The 20,642-nt window shown below is 40.6% G+C and overlaps 1 protein-coding gene across 2 annotated transcripts in view; it reads left to right on the forward strand.

The window, feature by feature from the left end:
• HY2 (phytochromobilin:ferredoxin oxidoreductase, chloroplast / phytochromobilin synthase (HY2)) overlaps positions 1-20,642 on the forward strand; it is a 58,834-nt gene that overhangs the window by 25,204 nt on the left and 12,988 nt on the right. For both annotated transcript variants that reach the window (XM_010279307.3, XM_010279308.3), the window contains exon 3: positions 6,811-6,905. In XM_010279307.3, the coding sequence (XP_010277609.2) occupies positions 6,811-6,905 (95 nt within the window). The remainder of the gene's footprint in view (positions 1-6,810; positions 6,906-20,642) is intronic.

Consider the following 20,642-nt stretch of genomic DNA (forward strand, 5'->3'; position numbering starts at 1 on the left):
CGATGTTTATTGCAGCCTTGTTGTTACAGTAAAGGGATATAGGACTATGAACAACAACTCCAAGCTCCCCTAGAAGATTCTTTAGCCAAAGGACTTCAGCCACCCCATGTGCCATAGCTCTATATTCAGCTTCAGCGCTTGACCTTGCTACCACACATTGTTTCTTGCTTTTCCAGGTCATCAGATTTCCTCCCACAAATGTGCAATACCCACTAGTGGACTTTCTATCATCCATAGCTCCTGCCCAATCAGCATCTATAAAGACTTCCACCTTTAGGTGATTGTGTTTACTGAATAGTAGGCCTGCTCCGGGATATTTCTTCAAGTATCTAAGAACTCTCTCTGCTTCCTCCATGTGTGATTTCTTAGGAGAGTGCATGAACTGGCTTAGGACCCCAACGGAATAGGCAATGTCTGGACGGGTCATGGACAAATAAATCAGCTTTCCCACTAACCTTTGGAACTGTTTCACATCTTTCAGAGGTTCACCAACACAGTCACCTAACTTGTGGTCCGCATCCATAGGAGTATCTGCCGGCCTTGCACCTAATTTGCCTATATCCTGTAATAGATCAAGGGTGTATTTCCTTTAAGAGACAAAGATACCCTTTTCTGAGCGAGCAACTTCAATCCCAAGGAAATACTTTAGGGGGCCTAGATCTTTCACTTCAAATTTAGATGCAAGGAATTGTTTCAAGTTCTGTATCTCTGAGCTCCAACTTCCTGTAATGATGATATCATCCACATATACTATCAATACAACAACCTGTTCCTGACATCTCTTCACAAAGAGTGTATGATCAGACTGACATTGTTTGAAGTCCATTTGTTGAACTGCCATGTGAAACTTGCTGAACTAGGCTCTGGGAGACTGTTTTAAGCCATAAAGAGACTTTTGTAGCTTGCACACCTTATTTTCACTCCCCTAGGCACAAAATCCAGGGGGTTGAACCATGTATACTTCCTCCTATAAGTCACCATTCAGAAAAGCATTCTTTATGTCCAGTTGATGCAATTCCCAGTCAAGATTAGCAGTTAAGGACAGGAGAACCCTAATTGAGTTCATCTTAGCCACTGGGGCAAAAGTCTCATCATAGTCAACCCCGTATACTTGTGTGTATCCTTTGGCTACTAATCTTGCTTTGTACCCTTCAACTATTCCATTTGCCTTGTACTTAACCGTGAACACCCATTTACACCCCACAGGGTCTTTTCCCTTTGGAAGATCCACCAATTCCCAAGTCTGATTTTTGTGAAGAGCATTAATCTCCTCCTTCATGGCATTTGTCCATTCAGGGCATTTTAAGGCTTCTGCAACATTTCTGAGAACAGGGATGCAATCAACTGCAGATAGGAAGGCACGGTATGAGGGGGAAATGTGATCATAGGAGACAAAATGGGCAATGGGGTGCATAAACACCATCCTCTGGAAGTCTTTCACTATCTTTGGAACTTCGTCTCTACTATGCATAGGAATTACTCATGTATAGCGAGAGTAATCATCGATCAATGTGATAAAGTACTTATATCCGCCCTTAGAGATTACATTGGTAGCCGGTAAGTTGTTCTACATTGTTTGATCTTTTATTACTTGAGTGAAAAGTTGTTCTACATTGTTTGCTCAACTGACACGTTTGACACATGAACTCTGACACCGAACATGACTTAAATAAAACTAGAAACAAAGACTATATTATTTCAAAAGAAGCATGACCTAAATGACTATGCCACAAAAAAATTTAACTCTTATTTGACTGATTATGTGACTTTGAGGATGACACCAAGAGACCAGCTTTGTTGTCGAGAATGTAGAGACCATCCACTAGGCTTCCTCTACCAATCGTCCTCCCAGAAGTTAGGTCCTAAAAAACACATGAGTCAGCAAAAAAGGTTACACTACAGTTCAAGGAGCTTGTAATGCTATTAATTGAAAGCAAATTTATAGGAAGTTGAGGGACATGCAATACACAATTCAAGTTAAGGCCATGGGGAAGAGATATTGATCCTTAGCCTGCAATGGAAGAAAAAGAACCATCTGCAAGTCTCACTCTATCCCTTCCTGACAAAAGGCTATAAGACTGAAACAAGTTCGGCTTACCGGTCATGTGGTTGGAGGCCCCTGAGTCAATGATCCAAGGGGAATCCGTGGGAGTGACATGGAATGCAGAAGCCGTATTACCTGAAGTAGAGGGAGTACCAGTGACTGAGCTGTCCATTTGTCGCAAAGCTCTATCATAAGATTCCAGGTGCTCTCTGAAGGAATTCATTATATCTTCCTTGGGGTCAGACTTATTAGGGTGGTCCCGGGTACTACCGGCAACCTGAGTATCTTGGGTTGCCCCATTTGCTGTGTTCATTTTCTTCTGACCTTGACCTTTACCCTGTTCTTGATTCTTTGCTGCCCACTTGGGTTTCCCGTGGATGTCCCAACAAGTGTCACGTGTATGTCATGAACGCCGACAGTGGGTACAGAACAACTTATCTTTATCATCAGTCTTCTTAGTGTCACTTTTCTTTCCCGTGGAGTTATTATTCATTGCAGCCAAAGCAACTTGTTTCTCCCCCTCTGCTGTAACCATTACATTCCGCCTACTTTCTTCCGATTGAACAAGGGAGTATACCTCGTGAACTGTAGGCAACTCTTTGCTTCTTAGGATCTGTACCTTCAACGGTTCCTGTAGGCCTTAGCATCATCATCATGTTTCCACTCTATAGCCTGATAATGATCCAATTCTTTCCATATGGAGGTAAGGGCTGAATAATATGAAGACAAACTACGGTTTCCTTGTTTACATGTTGAAGATTCAGCTTGTAACTAGTAAACCTTGGCATAATGCCTTTGCTCAGAATAGGTAGTTCTGGCCTGTTCCCAAATCTCACTAGCGGTGTCTGCCCACATAAAGTTCTTCACATCAGGTTCCATGGCTGTGAGGAGCCAAGACATCACCATACTGTTTTCTTGGTCCCACCTGTCTTGTTCAGCCGTCTCACCCTTGGGTTCTTTCACCCTTCCACTAATGTAACCAGCTTTACCCCTTTCCGTTACATAGAGTTTTATGCTCTTAGCCCACTCCAGGTAGTTCAGACCGTTTAAAGGGGTAATTGGCATGGGAAAAACCATGTTTTCACCTCCCATACCCGCTGTGCTGCGGGTTGGTGTAGCCCCCGATGAAGTTGATTCATAATTTTCCATCGGATACTACTGAAAAACAATCCAAACACCACCCAACTACACAGCAGCCACAATCAGAATACCAACCCTCAAGGAATTTAGTTCTAGGATGTGAGCAAGAGAACAAAAAACACTGCTGAGAACAACTCTGAGAAGTTTCAGTCAACACAACCAGTCATTAAACCAGCCCGGTAATCAGTTCAACACCACCAAGACAGACATTACTATCAGTTTGACTGTAGTTCATACAGTCTAACCATCCAACATCCAAACAAATACCTATATAACCAAGGAATGAGCCCTACACACCATCGGCCAAAGAAGACTGAAACAAAAAACACACCTGTTCAGCACTTGTACGAAGGTGCTAACCTGAACTTGACTTCACAGCATCAAACAGAGGAGGAAGGGAATCTGTACCAGCATCGCCCTTCTCCGACTAGGGTTTTCTTGGTATTACGACCAAGGAAAAAACCACAGAAACTGCTGCCAGAAAACTGCTAGGGTTTCCACAGAAACTGCCGCCAGAAAACTGCTAGGGTTTCCGCCAGTAACCTACTAGGGTTTCCCTGTCTTCCACGTCCAAAACTTTTAAAGAAGGAAACCTTGCTCAAACCAGGAGGGATCGTAGGTCTTTTACAGCCCAGAAAACCTGCTCTGATACCATGTAATGATTTAAAAGTTCTTACTGGCTGTCGGCAGTCTTCTATTTATATTAACTTAATAAAGGAATAGAAATTACAAGTATGCCCCTGGCGGCACACCCTAGAACCAAAATAATAAGAAAAAAAACAAGTAACTAACTGACAGTATCCTAAGAAGTCAGCCTACTAACAGCAGCTATAAAGTAACAATTAAATAGGCCTTACAACACTAATTAAATTGGGTTAAGGCAAAGTCATAGTCCTAAGTCAAGTAGGATTTATTGTGTTCCTATTTTCACTAGGGTTTGTCTTACTGAGTCTTAATTCAATGCCTTTGTTTCTAGTTAATTTTTAATAGTATTTCTTGGTTTTGAAGTAGGAAATAAGGGCTGGCACACTCTCCTAGGGATGATCACAGGCTGGGCCTGGCTAGTTTTTTATAGGGTAGTAAAAACATTTTGGGCTATGCAGGCCTGGCCTGGCCCACACCCCAGGCATGATATTATATGTCTAGGCCGGGGATTGCATGTATAAATTAATAAGATTATATTTTTAAAAAGTAAAATTTTATTATATACAAAACTACAAAAAATATGCATAAAATTTATTATACACATTTTAATATTTTAGTAAATATTATTTATATTAAATTTCTGGTCTGAGCTGGACTGTCTAGGCCTAGAATTTTAGGGCCTGAGCTTTGAAGAAAACCTTCTGCCTGGACCAAGAAATTTCTGGGATAGGCCAGGCCAAGCAATGCAGGCCTAGGAGAAAATGATCAACCCTACACTCTCCCTTTTTTGCCTAAAAATATATGTAATGCCCTTTGTGCCTTTTGCTTTTTTTTTGAGGTAGTGTATTATATTATAAATGAAAACAAAAGCTCGTGTACAACCAGAAGCTGTAATCAGGGACTGTACAAAAGTTGCCCCTGCAGCACTATACCACTGAGCCCTGCTTTACGCAAAGATTTTCATGTACAAAAGTTGCCCCTAGTGAAGTTTGAGTTTCTGCTTCTAGTTTTTTTGGTGGTGCTGATTCCTCCAAGAAGCAATTAGGTGCTAATTCATAGGTTAACTTCTTTTTTTAAGGTTGCAGGTGCAACCTGCATCGTCAGATTATTCTTGAGCAGGGAAAGAAAGGCCAAATACTTTGAGTTAATGTTGTTCAAGATTGTCACTGTGCCTTTGGATGTGAATTAATTTTCAGATGCCTCATTTTGCATTTAGTGCTTATTACAACATTTTTCTTTTCTTTTTTCTGAAAAGGTAAAGTATATTCATTAAATAAATAAAAGAGATTAAATACCCGTGTACAACCATGGATCTGTACAATGGGAATATACAGCTAAGTCCTTTGATTTACAAAAAGAGTATCACTATCTAAAATGGTATCATAAGACTTGTCTTTGAACAGCCTCTGAATCCCAACCCAAGACAAAATTGTCCCTTTTAAATAGCTTTCATCTTATCTTCAGATTTAAATTTATTTTCATATATTCTTATATTTCTTTCTGACCAAATAGTACACATCATAGCTTGAACAACAGTCTTCCACATAATTGAGCCTTCTTTACTCAACCCCTTCATCTGCCAGCTCCTGAGAAAATCAATTACAGATTCTGGATTACAGTTGTTTACACCAAACAACTTTTTCACCCAAGCTCAAAGTGCCTCTAAGGTATCACAGTGAATAAGCAAATGATCAGCTGTTTCATGGGAACTATTGCACATAATACAAATTTCATCCATCAACTGCACTTCCCTTGTCAAATTCTCATTAGTTAAGCACCTGTTAAAAGCTGCAGTCCAAACCAGGAAGGACACCTTGTGGGAACAGTGGTGGTCCAAACAAGAGAAGCTTGAAAGAGATTATGATCTGATCCTGTTAAATGTTTGTAAAAAGACATCAAAGAAAACTTCCTTGATCTGTCCCACTTCAACAAGGTTATATTCTCATGTTCCACATTAATCTCTACTTTGCTTAAAGCTTGGAGAGGCTGAGAGATCATATGCACTTCCCTACCATTCAAATGTCTTATGAGCAAGGATCACCAAATTACTCTGCCATCTAAAATGTCATTATTTTCTTTCACCTAACTATTCCTTTCCTGTGCAATAGTAAACAACTATGGAATGCAGTCCTTTCTTTTTGATCAATAACAGAACCATTTGATTAGAATTAAGCAATGAGAAACAAGTACAGGTGCAGGGAGAGGTAAACTCTCTTAAGTCTCCCCACGAGGAACAGCAGAGTTACAAGATAGCCCAAATCATTTGATTCCTTCCCTCCCCTTGTTTGGCAAGTCTGTCTGCAAAGGAATTAGCACATCTTTTAACCCACTGCAGTCTCACTTCCATTCTTAGTCAGCCACTTAAATCTTCTTCTTTCATTAATGTAGCTCCACAAACCATCATCCTCCTTTTCTATCCAGCCTATTACCAATTTTGACTCTCCTTCAATGATCAACCTGCTAATGTTCAGTTCATTAGATCTTTTTGCACCCTCCAAAACAGTCAAAGTCTCTACTTAAAGTGAGTCCCCCACACCAATTGGGCCTGAAAACAGTGCAATAACTTCTCCTTCCTCATTCTTGAAAACTCCAACACCTGAAAGGCCAGGATTTCCTTCATTACTACCATCAAAGTTCAACTTAGTGAATCCATAACCTGGTGAAGTCCACATTGGATAGGACACAACTTTGCTAGGGGCTGAAACTGCCACTTCCTTCCAACTATTCAGCAAGGCTGTTGTAGAAATATCGTCAAATATCCACAATGAATTGCTATTGGTGTATCACTACCACACAAAGTTGTAGTCTAGTTGACCCCAATCAAGAAAGATATATGAAAAATCACAAAGATAGAGAAAGCAAGTCTAGTCTAAAATTCTATGGGAAGGCCCTATCCTTTCTTACGGAATATTATGTTGTCAAAATCTTTCTTGAGTCTTTCTTCCTCATAAATCTTCTCATGTATTGATTTTTCTCTGCAGGTTTTGGATCTTGCTGTTTTACCTGAACCTGAGTTTGATCTACCTATATTTTGTGCCAACTTTTTCACCGCAGCTAACATGAATATAGTTGTCTTGTGAGTTTTCTTTTACCTTATTGTCCAGTTCCCCCAAGTATTATGATGCTGACTGCTGCTCTTTTACCATGCTTAGTAATCTAAATATGTTATCATGTTTTACTTGGCTTATTTACATCTTGAATAGAAGCTTGTTCTCCAATTTTTCAAAGTCTACTGTCAGAATCTTCCCGAGTCATCTAGTTCACTTGATCTCAGTTGCATGAAGCATAATTCATTTGTCACTTAATCAAACCACTAAGTTTTTCAAGGTTGATCTCTTTAGTTTGATAACATTACAAGAACTTTCTGTTTTAGTTCCAAGTAGTGTTACATGAACATGGACAGGGGAACCGGAATCTGAATGTGTGGTGGAGTCTGACTTGGCAAGACAAAGTAACAAGGCTTCATAGACACATCTATAGAAAAGCATAAACTATTAAAATATTTTGCTAAATTTTAATATTATAAACCACTATAAAAAACCCAAAAGTCTATCATTGTTACTTGATAATAGTTTATAGGAAAAATGACATTCATTGTGTACATTATCTGTTTGTTTATGTTTGTTTATGTTGACTAAATAAAGAGAAAAGAAATATCATATCACATTCAATAATCTATGGAGTGTTAGAGTCTGACAGATGTCTAGCATGGACACTTCATCCATTTAGGAGAATCCATGCAATTCTGGTTTTGAGTGGTTTAAAATGCCCCTAATTTCCCTAGTATTTTCATTTCCATGGGTAGCGACACGAAATTTTATTGGAATCAACATTTTCCCAATGAACACTACCAGCATTATGTGGAGTACAAGAGATAGTTTCCATGGCATATTTCCATTTCCACTTCCATGGGTAGCAAAATGAAAATTTACTAGAATCGACATATTCCCCAATGAACACTGTCAGTACTATGTGGAATCCAAGAGATAGTATTATAGCATAAGTTGGTGACAATATTGTAAATATGTGAAGTAACAATGTTATTGTCCACCTAACTTACATGATTGCCACTTTGAGCTAGCTCAATATTCATTTCAAACATGAAGTTAAATATTAGTTTTTTGTTTGTGTAATAGATTATTTGGTTGATCTATTACAACCATTTACATTTTCTATGAGTTAAAAATTTGCTTTAACTCATTTTATCATGAAGCTCTGAATCATAAGGTTTACAGGTTAACTTCAGAACATATTCTTTTTGTTAGACAGTTTTGTATGCCCTTAGCTTCAATCAGAATGATGTACTTTATGAGTTTATTGTAAATGAATAAAGATACATATTTGATTCATGTTCCCTTGGTATGTTTCTGTGTAATGCCCTTAAACTGGACACTTAATGAGACTCGTGTTAGTTTAGAATGTTCACAGCCAGTGGGTCAGTCTGGGGAGACCTATCCTGACAAGGCTGACACTGTAGTGCCACCAAGTCGGTTGGGGTGGCTTGTCTCAGCTGCCAGGGTGAGACCCTAGGCACATACAGTGTAGGATTAATTGAATCTTTGAACTGGACCAGATTTCCAGTATTGCCCTGGACCTTGGAGATTGATGGGCAAAACTGGAAAGTTACACCCGACCCCTAAACTCGATTATGATACTACACTAGGTGTCGGATTGGGCTGTCTTTGATGTGCCAATCAGTGAGATCCTTAGCGGGGGTCAAAACCTGGGTATGTTGAGACAGTCCGAGAATTCATCTGAGTGGGTGATCATAGTGACAGGATCAGCCCCTTTGTCGGACAAAGGTAATGATCGGGGATGCACTCTCACTGATGGAAACCAAGACTGCCGGCAGCCGATTTCAACCGTTGAGATTTGTTTTGCAAAATATATTTTATATAAGATATAAAAGTATATATGTATGGTTTCTAAATTGTTTGCAAGAAGGTTTTAATTCCCGAGATCCATATAAGTGGAGAGTGCAACACTGTTCCTTGCAGCCGAGGGAGAGGTCCTCTCTTGTCGGGCAGTGCATGATCATTATGGGCTGAGAGGTTAAGTGTAAGACCATTGAGGATAATGCCTGATGGGCTAATCTTGCATCTGCCCACAGTCCCTAAGTGTTACAAGGTGGCTTGGCCCAGGGACCACTTAGTGTAAGTGTTGGGCCCATAGAGCTCATTTGATGGGTTTCAGGGGGTACACTGTCTTCAGCAGTGCATTCGGCCAGGCCTTGTAACAAAGGCTGGGCTGAACCCATGTGGCTGATGTGTAGATCAATGCTTGGGTCCCACGCCATACAAGGAAGCCCAACTGGGCAGCAATTTGGAAGGTTTTTTGAGTACATAACCTTAATGGGCCTTAAGCCCATTTCGAACTGGGCTGATTTGATCAGTCATTTAAAGGGGGCGAATTCTGAAGTGGGTCAGCTAAAAGGATTGGGCTTAGACCCTATCCACTCAGAGAGTCCAAGATCTAAATAAGATTTAGATCTGGAAACCTCCTAATTAGATTAGGAGACAGCTGATCTTATCTGCAGATAAGATAAGGGTTATCCCTTATCACTAAGGGACTTCTAACCCAAATATGATTTGGATTAGCAGCTCCTAATCTGATTAGGAGCTGATCCCTTTTGAGATTATAAAAGGGGAAGGGGGCGGCAGCCTACTACACAACAACATCCATAGCATTCTTCTCTTTGAAGAAAGAGAGATTGAGAGATTTCCTGCATACTGCGAATTCTCTCCTGCCGCCACCTTCCTGCTTTTGCCATTCCTTCAGTTCGATCTCCAGTTCTTGGGAGCAATCAAGATTGGATCTTGATTTCAATCTTTTGTGAAAAGATTGGTTGGAGCTGTACTCAAGTCGTCCAGTTGATCCTTACGAAGGATCAAGTTCTTTTGAAGAACGTTGCTGATTCTGCTCCACCCTGCACTGCGCCATCTTCAGTGGGAGCAGATTTTGGATCCTTCCTTGGGCGTGAACACCTCCATTGGGAGATAGTATTTCTCCGTATCAGGTATAATCCTCTCCCATTCCTTTTGGTTCAGATCTGGTTCCGTTTATGGTTCAAGATTGATCATTGAAAATATGATTTTCTAAATAGGGAATACGATTCCCAGTTGAAGGGAGAGATAAAATTTTTGAAATTCGCCCCTTATTCCGCAATCTTTTGGGCGTCCATAGGATGGATCTCTCATCCCTTCACTTTTGCCTATAACCTTAACTTATTAGCTTTGTTTAATGATTTGGGACAAGACAATAACTTAAAAAGGTGTGCCTATGCTTCTTTTATCATTTCATAAAATATTATTCTATATTTTGCCTATGTCTTCCCACGACTAAGAGTTGCTCTAATATATTTTGGTAATTGTATAACTACTGAATGGAAAAGGGAAATAGAATACAGAATAAGATAATGGATTACTTGTAAAAGAGTGGACACATGAACTCTTAAAATAAATATAATGAATTAGAAGACCGTATGTGCTAGTAATTGATAGACATGACTAAGAAGTGATGCGGGTGCAAAGATCCCAAAGTTATGTAGCGGACACTTGAACTCTTGAAATAAATAGAATGAATTAGAAGACCCTATGTTCTAATAATTGATGGACATGATTGTGAAGTGATGCAAGTACAGAAATCCCAAAGATATGTAGTATTTTGGAGAGCATGAGATTTTTTTTATTTTTTTATGAATAATTTGGAAAGCATGGCCTTCCGGGTCAACTCCATTTGGAGTGGAGCCTTTCCTCCCAAGTAAGGTCTCTTTTGGTGAGAGGTGACCATTTGAAAATCAATACTTGTGAGACTTTTCAAGAAAAAATACCTAATTGGTGCCTTTCACCTTTCTTTCTTTGTGATGCAGGCATAGAATCTACATTCCATTCCACCTACTAATCTCTTATCCATATACCTTCTGTATTTAGGGTTGGGGTTTTACTCTCTTGGGAGGTAGATTGTCCCCACCTGATGACTTGGAATGCTTATTTAAGACTTCTTTAATCAATGTAAGAGGTTGGCAATGGGATGCAATATCCAACTTCCGAAGATTGAACTGCTGAGCAAATGGGGATGAGCGACAACAGTGAACAATGACTTTCGAGCTGAGATTGAGATCAGAAACTTGGTTTTGATAACTGTGACAGTTCTAGATCCAATGTCAAGTTTGACGAAGGTTGTGTCAGTCAAGGAAGTAGGCAAGGTGGGAGAAAGGTTGGAATTTCTAAAGAGGTGCTTAGTAGGTAGGTTTGTTCACTCAGACCTTGATATAAGAGAGGTCAAGGATTGGGCGAATGCTGAGTGGAGAATCCTAAGCTTCTCCTATGTTCGAAGGATGGGAGTGTCTCTTTTCCTCTCCAGCTTCAAGTGAAGAGAAGACATGGAAGAGGCTTTAGCAAGGGAAAGGATTGGGAGAAGAAGGAAACCAGAAGTTTTCTTCAGTAGTTGGTCATCCTATTTGGGAAAGGATATAGAGAAAATAAGATTCACATGGATTGACGTATATGGGATTCCATTACATGCATGGAGTACAGAGGTTTTCAAAGTTATTGGAAATATTGCCGGAAGTTTTAGGAGATTTGATTTTAGGAATAGAAGATGGGAGAACTTAGAGTTTGCAAGGTTTCTAGTTGAGACCGAGGATGACATCTGTGCTAGATCTATTTTACTTGGATGAGGCCTTTAAACTTAGGATTGTAGTTGCTGGTGAAGACCATAGTTTTCAAGGCACCAAGGCGAGGCTAGGCGACAGGGGGGCGCCTTGTCGCCTAGTCGCCTAGGTGGGCGCCTAGGCGATGGATTTTTTTAAGTAAAAATCACATATCCTAGGGTACCAACTTTCTTTAATAACTATCCATTATAAACTTCATGTTTATGTCTAGAAAATTAACATATTTATGAGAAAAAAAGAAGGGAAAGAAAATTCAAAAAATATAGGGGCTGAACCTATTTTTGTTGTAGGAAAAGAAGAAAAGAAAAGGTGGAAGAAGAAGGAGAAGAAGATGTGGAAGAAGAAATGTGTTGATTAGACAAAATTTTAAGTTCCTCCCTTATTGGTTCAGATTTTGAAGTCATTGAGGGTTCAATACAGCAGTTAGCAATGTTTGTGTTGATTAAACCCTAACAAATAAGAAAATAATAAGAAGAAATTAGTTTATAAACACAAAAAATGAATATTTTTCTTTAATAATGTGTATTTTATAATTATAATCCAAAAAAATTAACAATATAAAAGTATTTTATTACATAGTATGCAAAACTGCTTGGCGACTGGGCGAGGCGAGCCTCCAAGGGTTTCTTGTCGCCTAGGCATCGCCTTGACAACTATGGTGAAGACCCCTTGTTTCGGGTGAGAGACTAGAAGGTTGCAAGAGAGGTGCTAAAGGTGGGTATTTTGAGGCTCAGTGAAGTTGAAAGCTCAGAGGATTGTGATGTAAATTTGACAAATTCTAAGCCCCTAGACTGGAAATAATTGAAGGATTTAAATTTTGAATCAAGTGGGGCTGGTCCAATTGTTAAGGGCATTTTTTGCGTTGGGTTGAGTAGGGTCGCTTCAGAAGCCGGGTCAACCCTATTGTGGTCTAATTCCATTCCTGTTTTCAAACAGTGATCTTTTGAAGGTGAGCCAAAGCTTAGAGGTTATAGAGTCTTTTGAAAGGGATTCAAGACGATTTCGAGGGAAGACGACGAACATTTTTGGAAGAGCTGATTACAAGTGCTTTGTTTCGAAGTACTCCTACACTAATGGTGAATGCTCTGAGAGTAGGCTAGCTCATATTCAAGAAAACCTAAGTGATTGAACGAGTTTAAGGAAGACATGTGTAGAGACAAAGGTTCACAAAGGTCTAGGAAGTGGCTCCAACTTGCCTCGTTCAAGAGAAGGTATGGAAGACACTATTTTACTCTTGGGGGCTGTGATAGAGTTTGTTGATTGCATATCCCTCAAGCATTTTACTTTGGGGGATCAACAGTGTGATTCGAAGGGAGGCTATTTTGATCCATTTTATTTCTCCGAGTTTAATTTGGGGATAAATTCTGAAAGTAAACAATCAAAGGAGTTGGGGACTGTTTTTTGCTCAACCAAGGGTATGGATCAGGTTCTAGTGCTGAATCATGAGGATGGTGAAGGAAAGGGGTTGGAGGTTGAAGGAAGAACTAAAGAAAAAGACCAAATTGTTGGGGGATCAAAAGTTTATAACAGGAGAAGAATATACATAACTGAAAGGACTCAAGATGGTGTTTTTTCTTCAGATGAGGAAGGAAGCCTAAGTGAGGAGGATGAGGAAGAAGTTCATATGGATGAAATCCATCAGATTGACAAAGATGTTGATGTAACTAAGGTTGTAGAAACGACTGTGGAGGTAAATAGAACTCTAAGCTTGCTCATTTTATGAGGTGAATCCTTTAGTAGGAGGATGTTCAAAGAACTGGAGGAACGCTACATGTTGCCTGTTAGGGAGAGATGGAGGTCTTCCAGTGCAGGCTTCACTAGTCAATGATGGCCACAATAACATAACTACAACTAGTCTGTTAGAGGATATTGGTGAAAAGACTGAAGCTTTGGTTGATGCCTAGATATTTGAATATAAACAAAGTGCTGGAGTTGGAAAGGATTAATGAGAATCCCTCTTGATCATTGGAATTCTGGAAAAATGTTCTAGCAAATAGAAGATTTAAGAAACAGAGAAAACAGTAAGATGCTCTGGTTTCAAAGGCTTTTTCTAGACTAAAAGAGGCCCTCTTTGGGATTAAACCAAGCAAGAAGGTTGTGAAAACCAAGAAAACTTCTAGAAGTTTTAGTGGTCAGTGAATTAGAGGGTGCAGTGCTTGAGGGTGGTTTTTGGAGATGGCCTTTCAAGGGGTCTGTTGCTTTCTTGTGGGTTTGAAGTGTTTTGGTTATGCTATCTTTGAGTTTGGTTTTGTTTTGAGCCGCTTGGAGGTTGTTTGTTTTCTTCTCTTTTGAGGACCTTGGGTCTCTCCCCCTTTGTACTCTCTTTTTTCTTTTTAATAAATTTTATTTCTATTACAAAAAAAAAAAAAAAATCTAAGAGAAGGGGAAAATTATGTGGAGGTGCACTAGGGTGGCCATTCTTTGGTCTATTCTTGAAGAAAGGAGTGTAAAAATATTTAATAAGAAACTACCCAAGGAGGTAATTATTGACAACATACCAATAAAAGTGGCACATTGGATCAAGGCACTTGAGATCTTTGCACCCTTTTCTAAAGAAGATGCTCATTGTGTATGGTAGATTGTGGTTCACTATTCAAGCCCACTGCCCATGCCCAATATCATTATTGAATATACCCCACCAGGTATGAATCAAGTTAAACTCAACTTTGATGGATGTAGCTTGGGAATCTGGGCAATTAAGGCATAGGGGGTCTGCTCAGAGATAGATGTGGGTCAATTCTAGCTCTTTTTTCATGTCCTTAAGGCATCATTAACTATGGCTGAATTACTGGCTGTACTGTAAGGGCTAAGAATGGGCTAAATATCGATACATCTAATACTTGAAGGGGACTCCAAAACTGTAGTGGATTGACAAGAATTGTTTGCCGAACTGAACCTGTCAAGTGAGCAGAGAAGAAGAGGAAGAAGAAGAGGAGAAAGGAAGAAATGTTCGAATGGGCACTGTTCATCAGCCGGCCCTGTTCACTTATATAATAACAGTACATAAAGTTACATAAAAGGACCAGGATGCCCCTGATTAGTGATGGGACACCCAGTCAAATAAGACACTAAATAAAAATAGGCCCAGTAACTAAGGCCCATTAACTAAAGACTTAATACCCAACCCAAACAAGAGGATAACAAAATATCAGCCGAACCAACACTCCCCCTCAAGCTAAGCATGGATGTCAATCATGTTTAGCTTGTCAGGTAAGTCCAAGAATTTCACTGTGGTTAGCCCTTTAGTTAAGACATCTACAATCTGCATCTCTGAGGGAGTGTAAGGAATGCAGAGTTCTCCTGAGACTATTCTTTCTCTAACAAAGTGACGGTCTATCTCAATATGTTTTGTTCTATCATGTTGCATTGGGTTATTTGCAATGTTGATGGCAGCCTTGTTGTCGTAGTACAACTTGAGAGGACACTCAATCTTCACTCCCAGTTCACCAAGTAGAATCTTAAGCCACAACAGTTCCGCAACACCATGAGCCATAGCCCGATATTCAACCTCTGCGCTAGACTTAGCAACCACATTCTGTTTTTTACTTCTCCATGTAACTAAATTTCCTCCAACAAAGGTGCAGTATCCTGAAGTCGACTTTCTGTCACCCATAGAACCAGCCTAATTTGCATCAGTATATCCTTCAACTTCAATTTTATTGTTTTTTCTGAACAGAATCCCTTTCCCAGGGCAAGACATCAAATATCTGAGAATCCTTTCTACAGCTTTCCTGTGAGGAATTTTGGGATTGTGCATGAACTGACTAACAACATGAACAACATAAGCAATGTCAGGACGAGTGAGGGACAGGTAAATTTACTTCCCCACTAGCTTTTGGTATCTTTCCTTATCAGGGTAGTCCTCTCCTACTGACTCCTGTAGACCATGGTTTGGTTCTATTGGAGTATCTGCTAGCCTGCACCCCAACATGCCTGTCTCTTGTAGAAGGTCAAGGATGTATTTCCGTTGACATATATAGATGCCCTCTTTGGATCTAGCAACTTCAATCCCTAGAACATATCTCAGTTGATCCATGTCTTTGATTTCAAATTCAGCAACTAGGACCTCCTTCAGCCTTTTAATCTCTTCCTTATCATCCCCAGTAATTACCATATCATCTACATAGACGATAAGAGTTGTAATTTTTCCCATTTCTCTTCCTTATGAATAGGGTATGATCTGCCCCGCTTTGAGTATAACCACCTTTCTTCATGGCTCCACATAGCTTCTCAAACCAAGCTCGAGGGGACTGTTTAAGGCCATATAGTGCTTTTCTCAGTCTACACACTTTCCTACCAAATTCATAACCTGGTGGAGGATCCACGAATACCTCCTCATGTAGATCACCATTTAAAAAGGCATTCTTCACATCCAGCTGATGAAGCTCCCACGAGAAATTTGCAGCTAATGATAGTAGAACTCTGATAGTGTTGAGTTTTGCTACCAGAGCAAATGTTTCTTTGTAGTCAATTCCTTCCTTTTGAGTAAATCCCTTTGCTACGAGTCTAGCCTTGTATCTTTCAATGGACCCATCCTCCCTATGCTTCACAGTGAACACCCACTTGCATCCAACAGTGCCTTTCCCTTCTGGTAGATCTACTAATTCCCAAGTCCCTGCTTTCATTAAGGCCTTCATTTCTTCATTCATAGTCTCTTTCCACTTTGGGTCAGACACTGCCTCTGAGTACCTAGTAGGAACATGCACAAAAGAGAGAGCAGACAGAAAAGAACAATAACGAGGGGACAAATGTGAGTAAGACACAAAATCAGCAATGGGGTGTCTGATAGTACAAGAACGGGTAGACTTACGAAGGGCAATCGGAAGATCCAGGTCAGAGGAATTGATAGGATTACCTTGAGTTACTGAGACAGGTTGATCCAAGTCCAATTGGTTGCTGTCATGAGTTGGAGGACTCTTCTTCCTTCTATTGTAGGTGATTCTGATATCTTTCTGCTGCCTGCTGGAGTCTTTAGTAACATTTGCAACATCACTAGTAGTAGTTGGGCCAATGGGAGCCTCACTAGATTCACCTGGGATACTATCAAGAGGAGAGGATGGAAGATCCGAGGCAGAGAGGGGCACAAAGAAGGAGGGAATAGAAGGATCAACAAGAGGGTCCTCTTCCGTCCCACTAGTCTCCCCCTGAAGAGGATCCGGGGAAGATTGAAAGTAGGATTGAGACTCAAAGAACACCACATCTTTTGTGACATATTTTTTCTTGGTGACTGGATCGTAACACTTGTATCCCTTTTGAGTAGGAGAGTACCCCAAGAAAATTCCCTTCGTAGCTCGAGGGTCCAATTTGGTCTTCTTCGGATCCTTGACATGTATGAAACATACACACCAAAAAACCCTCGGTGGAAGAGAAAAAATAGGAAGGTGAGGGCAAAGAACAGAAAATGGAGTCTTCATCCCCAAGACCTTAGTGAAAGAATGGTAGGATCCATCCAATGGACGCCATAAAGGTTGCGGAATGGGTGGGCGAATTTCAAAAAATTTCCTACCTTCTCCCAACTGGGAATCATATTCCCCAAATTTAGAATATAATATTCAAGGATCCTACTTGAACCATAATCAAACCAGATCTGCACCCAAAATTAAATGGGAGGAATATACCTGATCCGGAGAAGCAGTATCTCCCAAAGTTGGTGTTCACGCCCAAAGAATGCACCAAGATCCGTTCCTACTGAAGATGACACAGCTGTGGATGGAACAGAACCAGCAGGGTGCGTCCTACACACTGGATCCTTCACAAGAATCCTCTAGAAGTACTAAACACTGAATCCTTCTCAGTCTTTCTTGCAAGACTGATGTCAAGAACAGATTTCTTGACTTTCTTTTCCTGCAAAGATCTAATCTTGCAATGGTAGATGGCGGCGGCAGGAGGAGATCTCCAAAAAACGAAAAGGCTGAATTGCTTTTTCTTTTTCTGGAGAGTATGAAATCTGATCTCTATTCGCAGGAACCTTTCTTGCGATTTTCCTTGGTTCGAAATCTGTTGTATTTCTCCTCCTTTCTTCTTGATTAAGAAACCTCTTAAATCAGGAGTTATCCCAATCCAAATCAGTATTTGGATAGGGGATAATCTTAATCCTTTCTGCAGATAGAGTTAGCTTACTCCTGATCTTATCAAGAGGTTACCAGATTCAAATCTAACTTGAATTTGGTCTCTAAGAGTGGATAAGGCTAAAGGCCCAATCCTTTTACTAACTTCAATCTCAAATTCGCCCCATGGATGGGTGATCATATCAGCCCACCTCGAAATGGGCTTTTGGCCCATTAAGTGTTCAGTGTCTAATTACTTTCCAATCTGCTGCCCAGTTGGGCTTCTTTGTACGGCGTGGGACCCAAGCATTGATCTACACACCAGCCACATGGGTTCGGCCCAGCCTTTAATACAAGGCCCAGCCGAATTCACTGAAAAACTCAATGAACCCCTTGAGTCCATCATATGGACCCTATGGGCCCAACACTTACATTAAGTGGTCCCTGGGCCAAGCCATCTTATAAAAACCCAGGGACTGTGGGCAGGTGCAAGATTAGCCCATCAGGTATTATCCTAAATGGTCTTACACTTAACCTCTCAGCCCTTAATGATCAAGCACTGCCCGACAAGAGAGGACCTCTCCCTCGGCTGCAAGGAACAGTGCCGCACTTCCCTCTCACATGGATCCCGGGAATTAAAACCATTTGCAAACATTTTGAAACCGTACATATAAATATAAGTATATTAATTTTGCAAAACAAAATTCCAACGATTGAAATGAACTGCCGGCAGTTTGGTTTCCATCAGAGAGAGTGCATTCCCGATCATTACCCTTTGTCCGACAAAGTGGCTGATTCTGTCACTATGACCACCCACTCAGATGAATTCTCAAACTGCCCCAACATACCCAGGTTTTGATCCCCGCTAAGGATCTCACTGATTGGTATATCAAAGACAGCCTGATCCGACACCTAGTGAAGTGTCATAATCGAGTCTAGGGGTCAGGTGTAACTTTCCAGTTTTGCCCATCTATCTCCAAGGTCCAGGGCAAGACTAGAAATCTGGTCCGGTTCAAGGATTCAAGTAATCCCATACTGCATGTGCCTCGGGTCTTACCCTGGTGGCTGAGACAGGCCATCCCAACACTTGGTGGCACACCAGCATCAGCCTTGGCAGGATAAATCTCCCCAGACTTATCCAACGGCTGTGAACATTTAAAACTAACATGAATCTCTATAAATGTCCAGTTTTAGGGTTTTACACAGAATTAAACCAAACAACATGAATCAAACATGCACTTTATTTATTTCCACTAAATAACAAAAGTACATCAAATCAGATTGAAGCTAAGGGCATACATAAACTGTCTAACACTTAGATGGCATTTGGTTTATCAGATATGATGCAGTAAGGATTGCTTGAGACCAATAGGCTTTTGGAACCTTGTGCTGAAATAGTAAAGCTCGTGCAGTCTCCAATAAGTGTCTATTCTTGCGCTCAGCAACCCCATTCTGTTGGGGGATACTAGCACAAGATGACTGATGGATCATTCCCGCATCCTCCATAAACAAGTTTAAGGACCTTTCGAAATATTCAACAGCATTATCTAACCTGAATTGCTTGATTTTCTTGCCAAATTGTGTTTCAATCATCTTGCAAAATGCCATGGTTACCCGCGGCACTTCATCTTGTGTCTTTAATAAGTAGATCCATGTGCATCGAGAATAGTGATCAATAAAACTGATAAAGTATCGATAGCCATCAATAGAAACAATGGGAGAAGGACCCCAAACATCAGTGGACTAAGTCAAAAGGTGCTTGAATTTCATTACTAGAAGTTGAATACACAGTTCTACACTGTTTTGATAATTGACAGACTTCACAAACTAACTTTTGACTTGAAACACCTTGCAACAATTCCGGAAACAACATTTCCAATGACGAAAACTGTAAATGACCTAGCCTAGCATGCCACGGGTGTAGCTTAGTTAATGACTCCACATTAGATTGACCACTAGTAGTAGATGTTTGTAGGGCCGATTTGAGTGAGAGGTCCTTGCTTAGGTCAACCACTCCTTTCCCAGATATGGTAGAGAGGGAACCATCAGCAACCTTCATCTTGTCTTGGCTAGACATTAAATGATAGGAAGAAAATAAAGAAGACATGTGAGTCATGTGGTCAGTCGCACTAAAATCAATAATCCAGGAGGCTGGATCAATGGAACTAGTTGCACTAAAGGCAGAGACAATACCTGATCTGGCAAGGGAGGTGGAAGCAAGGGAATTTGTCCTTAGGCAGGCCAGTGCCCGGCTAAATACCTCTACCTCATCAACTGTGAAATCCATAGACCCATGTCCTTGGGAACTAGTAGTTTGTCCCATGGAAGAGGAAGCAACTGTGGATGAGTGTTTGGAACCTCCATCACTGTGACATGCTGCCAGGTTCCCACTTGCAGATTGGCCCTTCTGGTGCTTCTTATCTTTCCTCAATGCAGCTGGTTTCAGATAAGGATAGAGAACCCAATAGGTCTCTTTCACATGCTTTTCTCCCTCACAGCGAGTACACTTCAGGTGTCTCTTGTCAGAGAACTTGTTCCCCCTTTGATTTGTAGAAATTAGGGCTGAATGTTCTATAGACTGTTCAGCTAGTTTAGTCTGAGCATCAACTTGCATCTCTTTTCTTCTCACCTCTTCATTTCTCACAATGTAGCAGACATGATGTAACTCGGGCATCTCATCTCTTCCCAGAATTTGGGACCTTATGTTCTCATATATTGGATCTAGGCCAGCCAAAAATTTGAATGCTCTACCCTCTTCAACTTGTTTGTCATGTTTCTCCTTGTCTCTGGCATTCTCCAAGTCAATGATGAGGTGATGATCCAGCTCTTCCCATAGTCCTTCTAATGTAGCAAAGTATGTTGCAACACTCATATCTCCTTGCCTCAGGGTAGCAATATCTTGATTCAGTCTATAGATTCGGGCATTATTTTTTTTCTGCCCATAGGTCTTAGACACCTTTTCCCATATCTTGGCCCAGCTGTGGAAAAGTGTTGAACGGTCCTAGCTACCCTTGGAGTCATTGAAGCAAGTAGCCAAGACATGACTGTAGCATTCTCTCTTCTCCAAATAGCATATTCAGCACTCCCTATTTCG

This window comes from Nelumbo nucifera, chromosome 2, assembly GCF_055504915.1.
Source record: "Nelumbo nucifera cultivar China Antique chromosome 2, China Antique-T2T, whole genome shotgun sequence".
Classification (NCBI taxonomy): domain Eukaryota; kingdom Viridiplantae; phylum Streptophyta; class Magnoliopsida; order Proteales; family Nelumbonaceae; genus Nelumbo; species Nelumbo nucifera.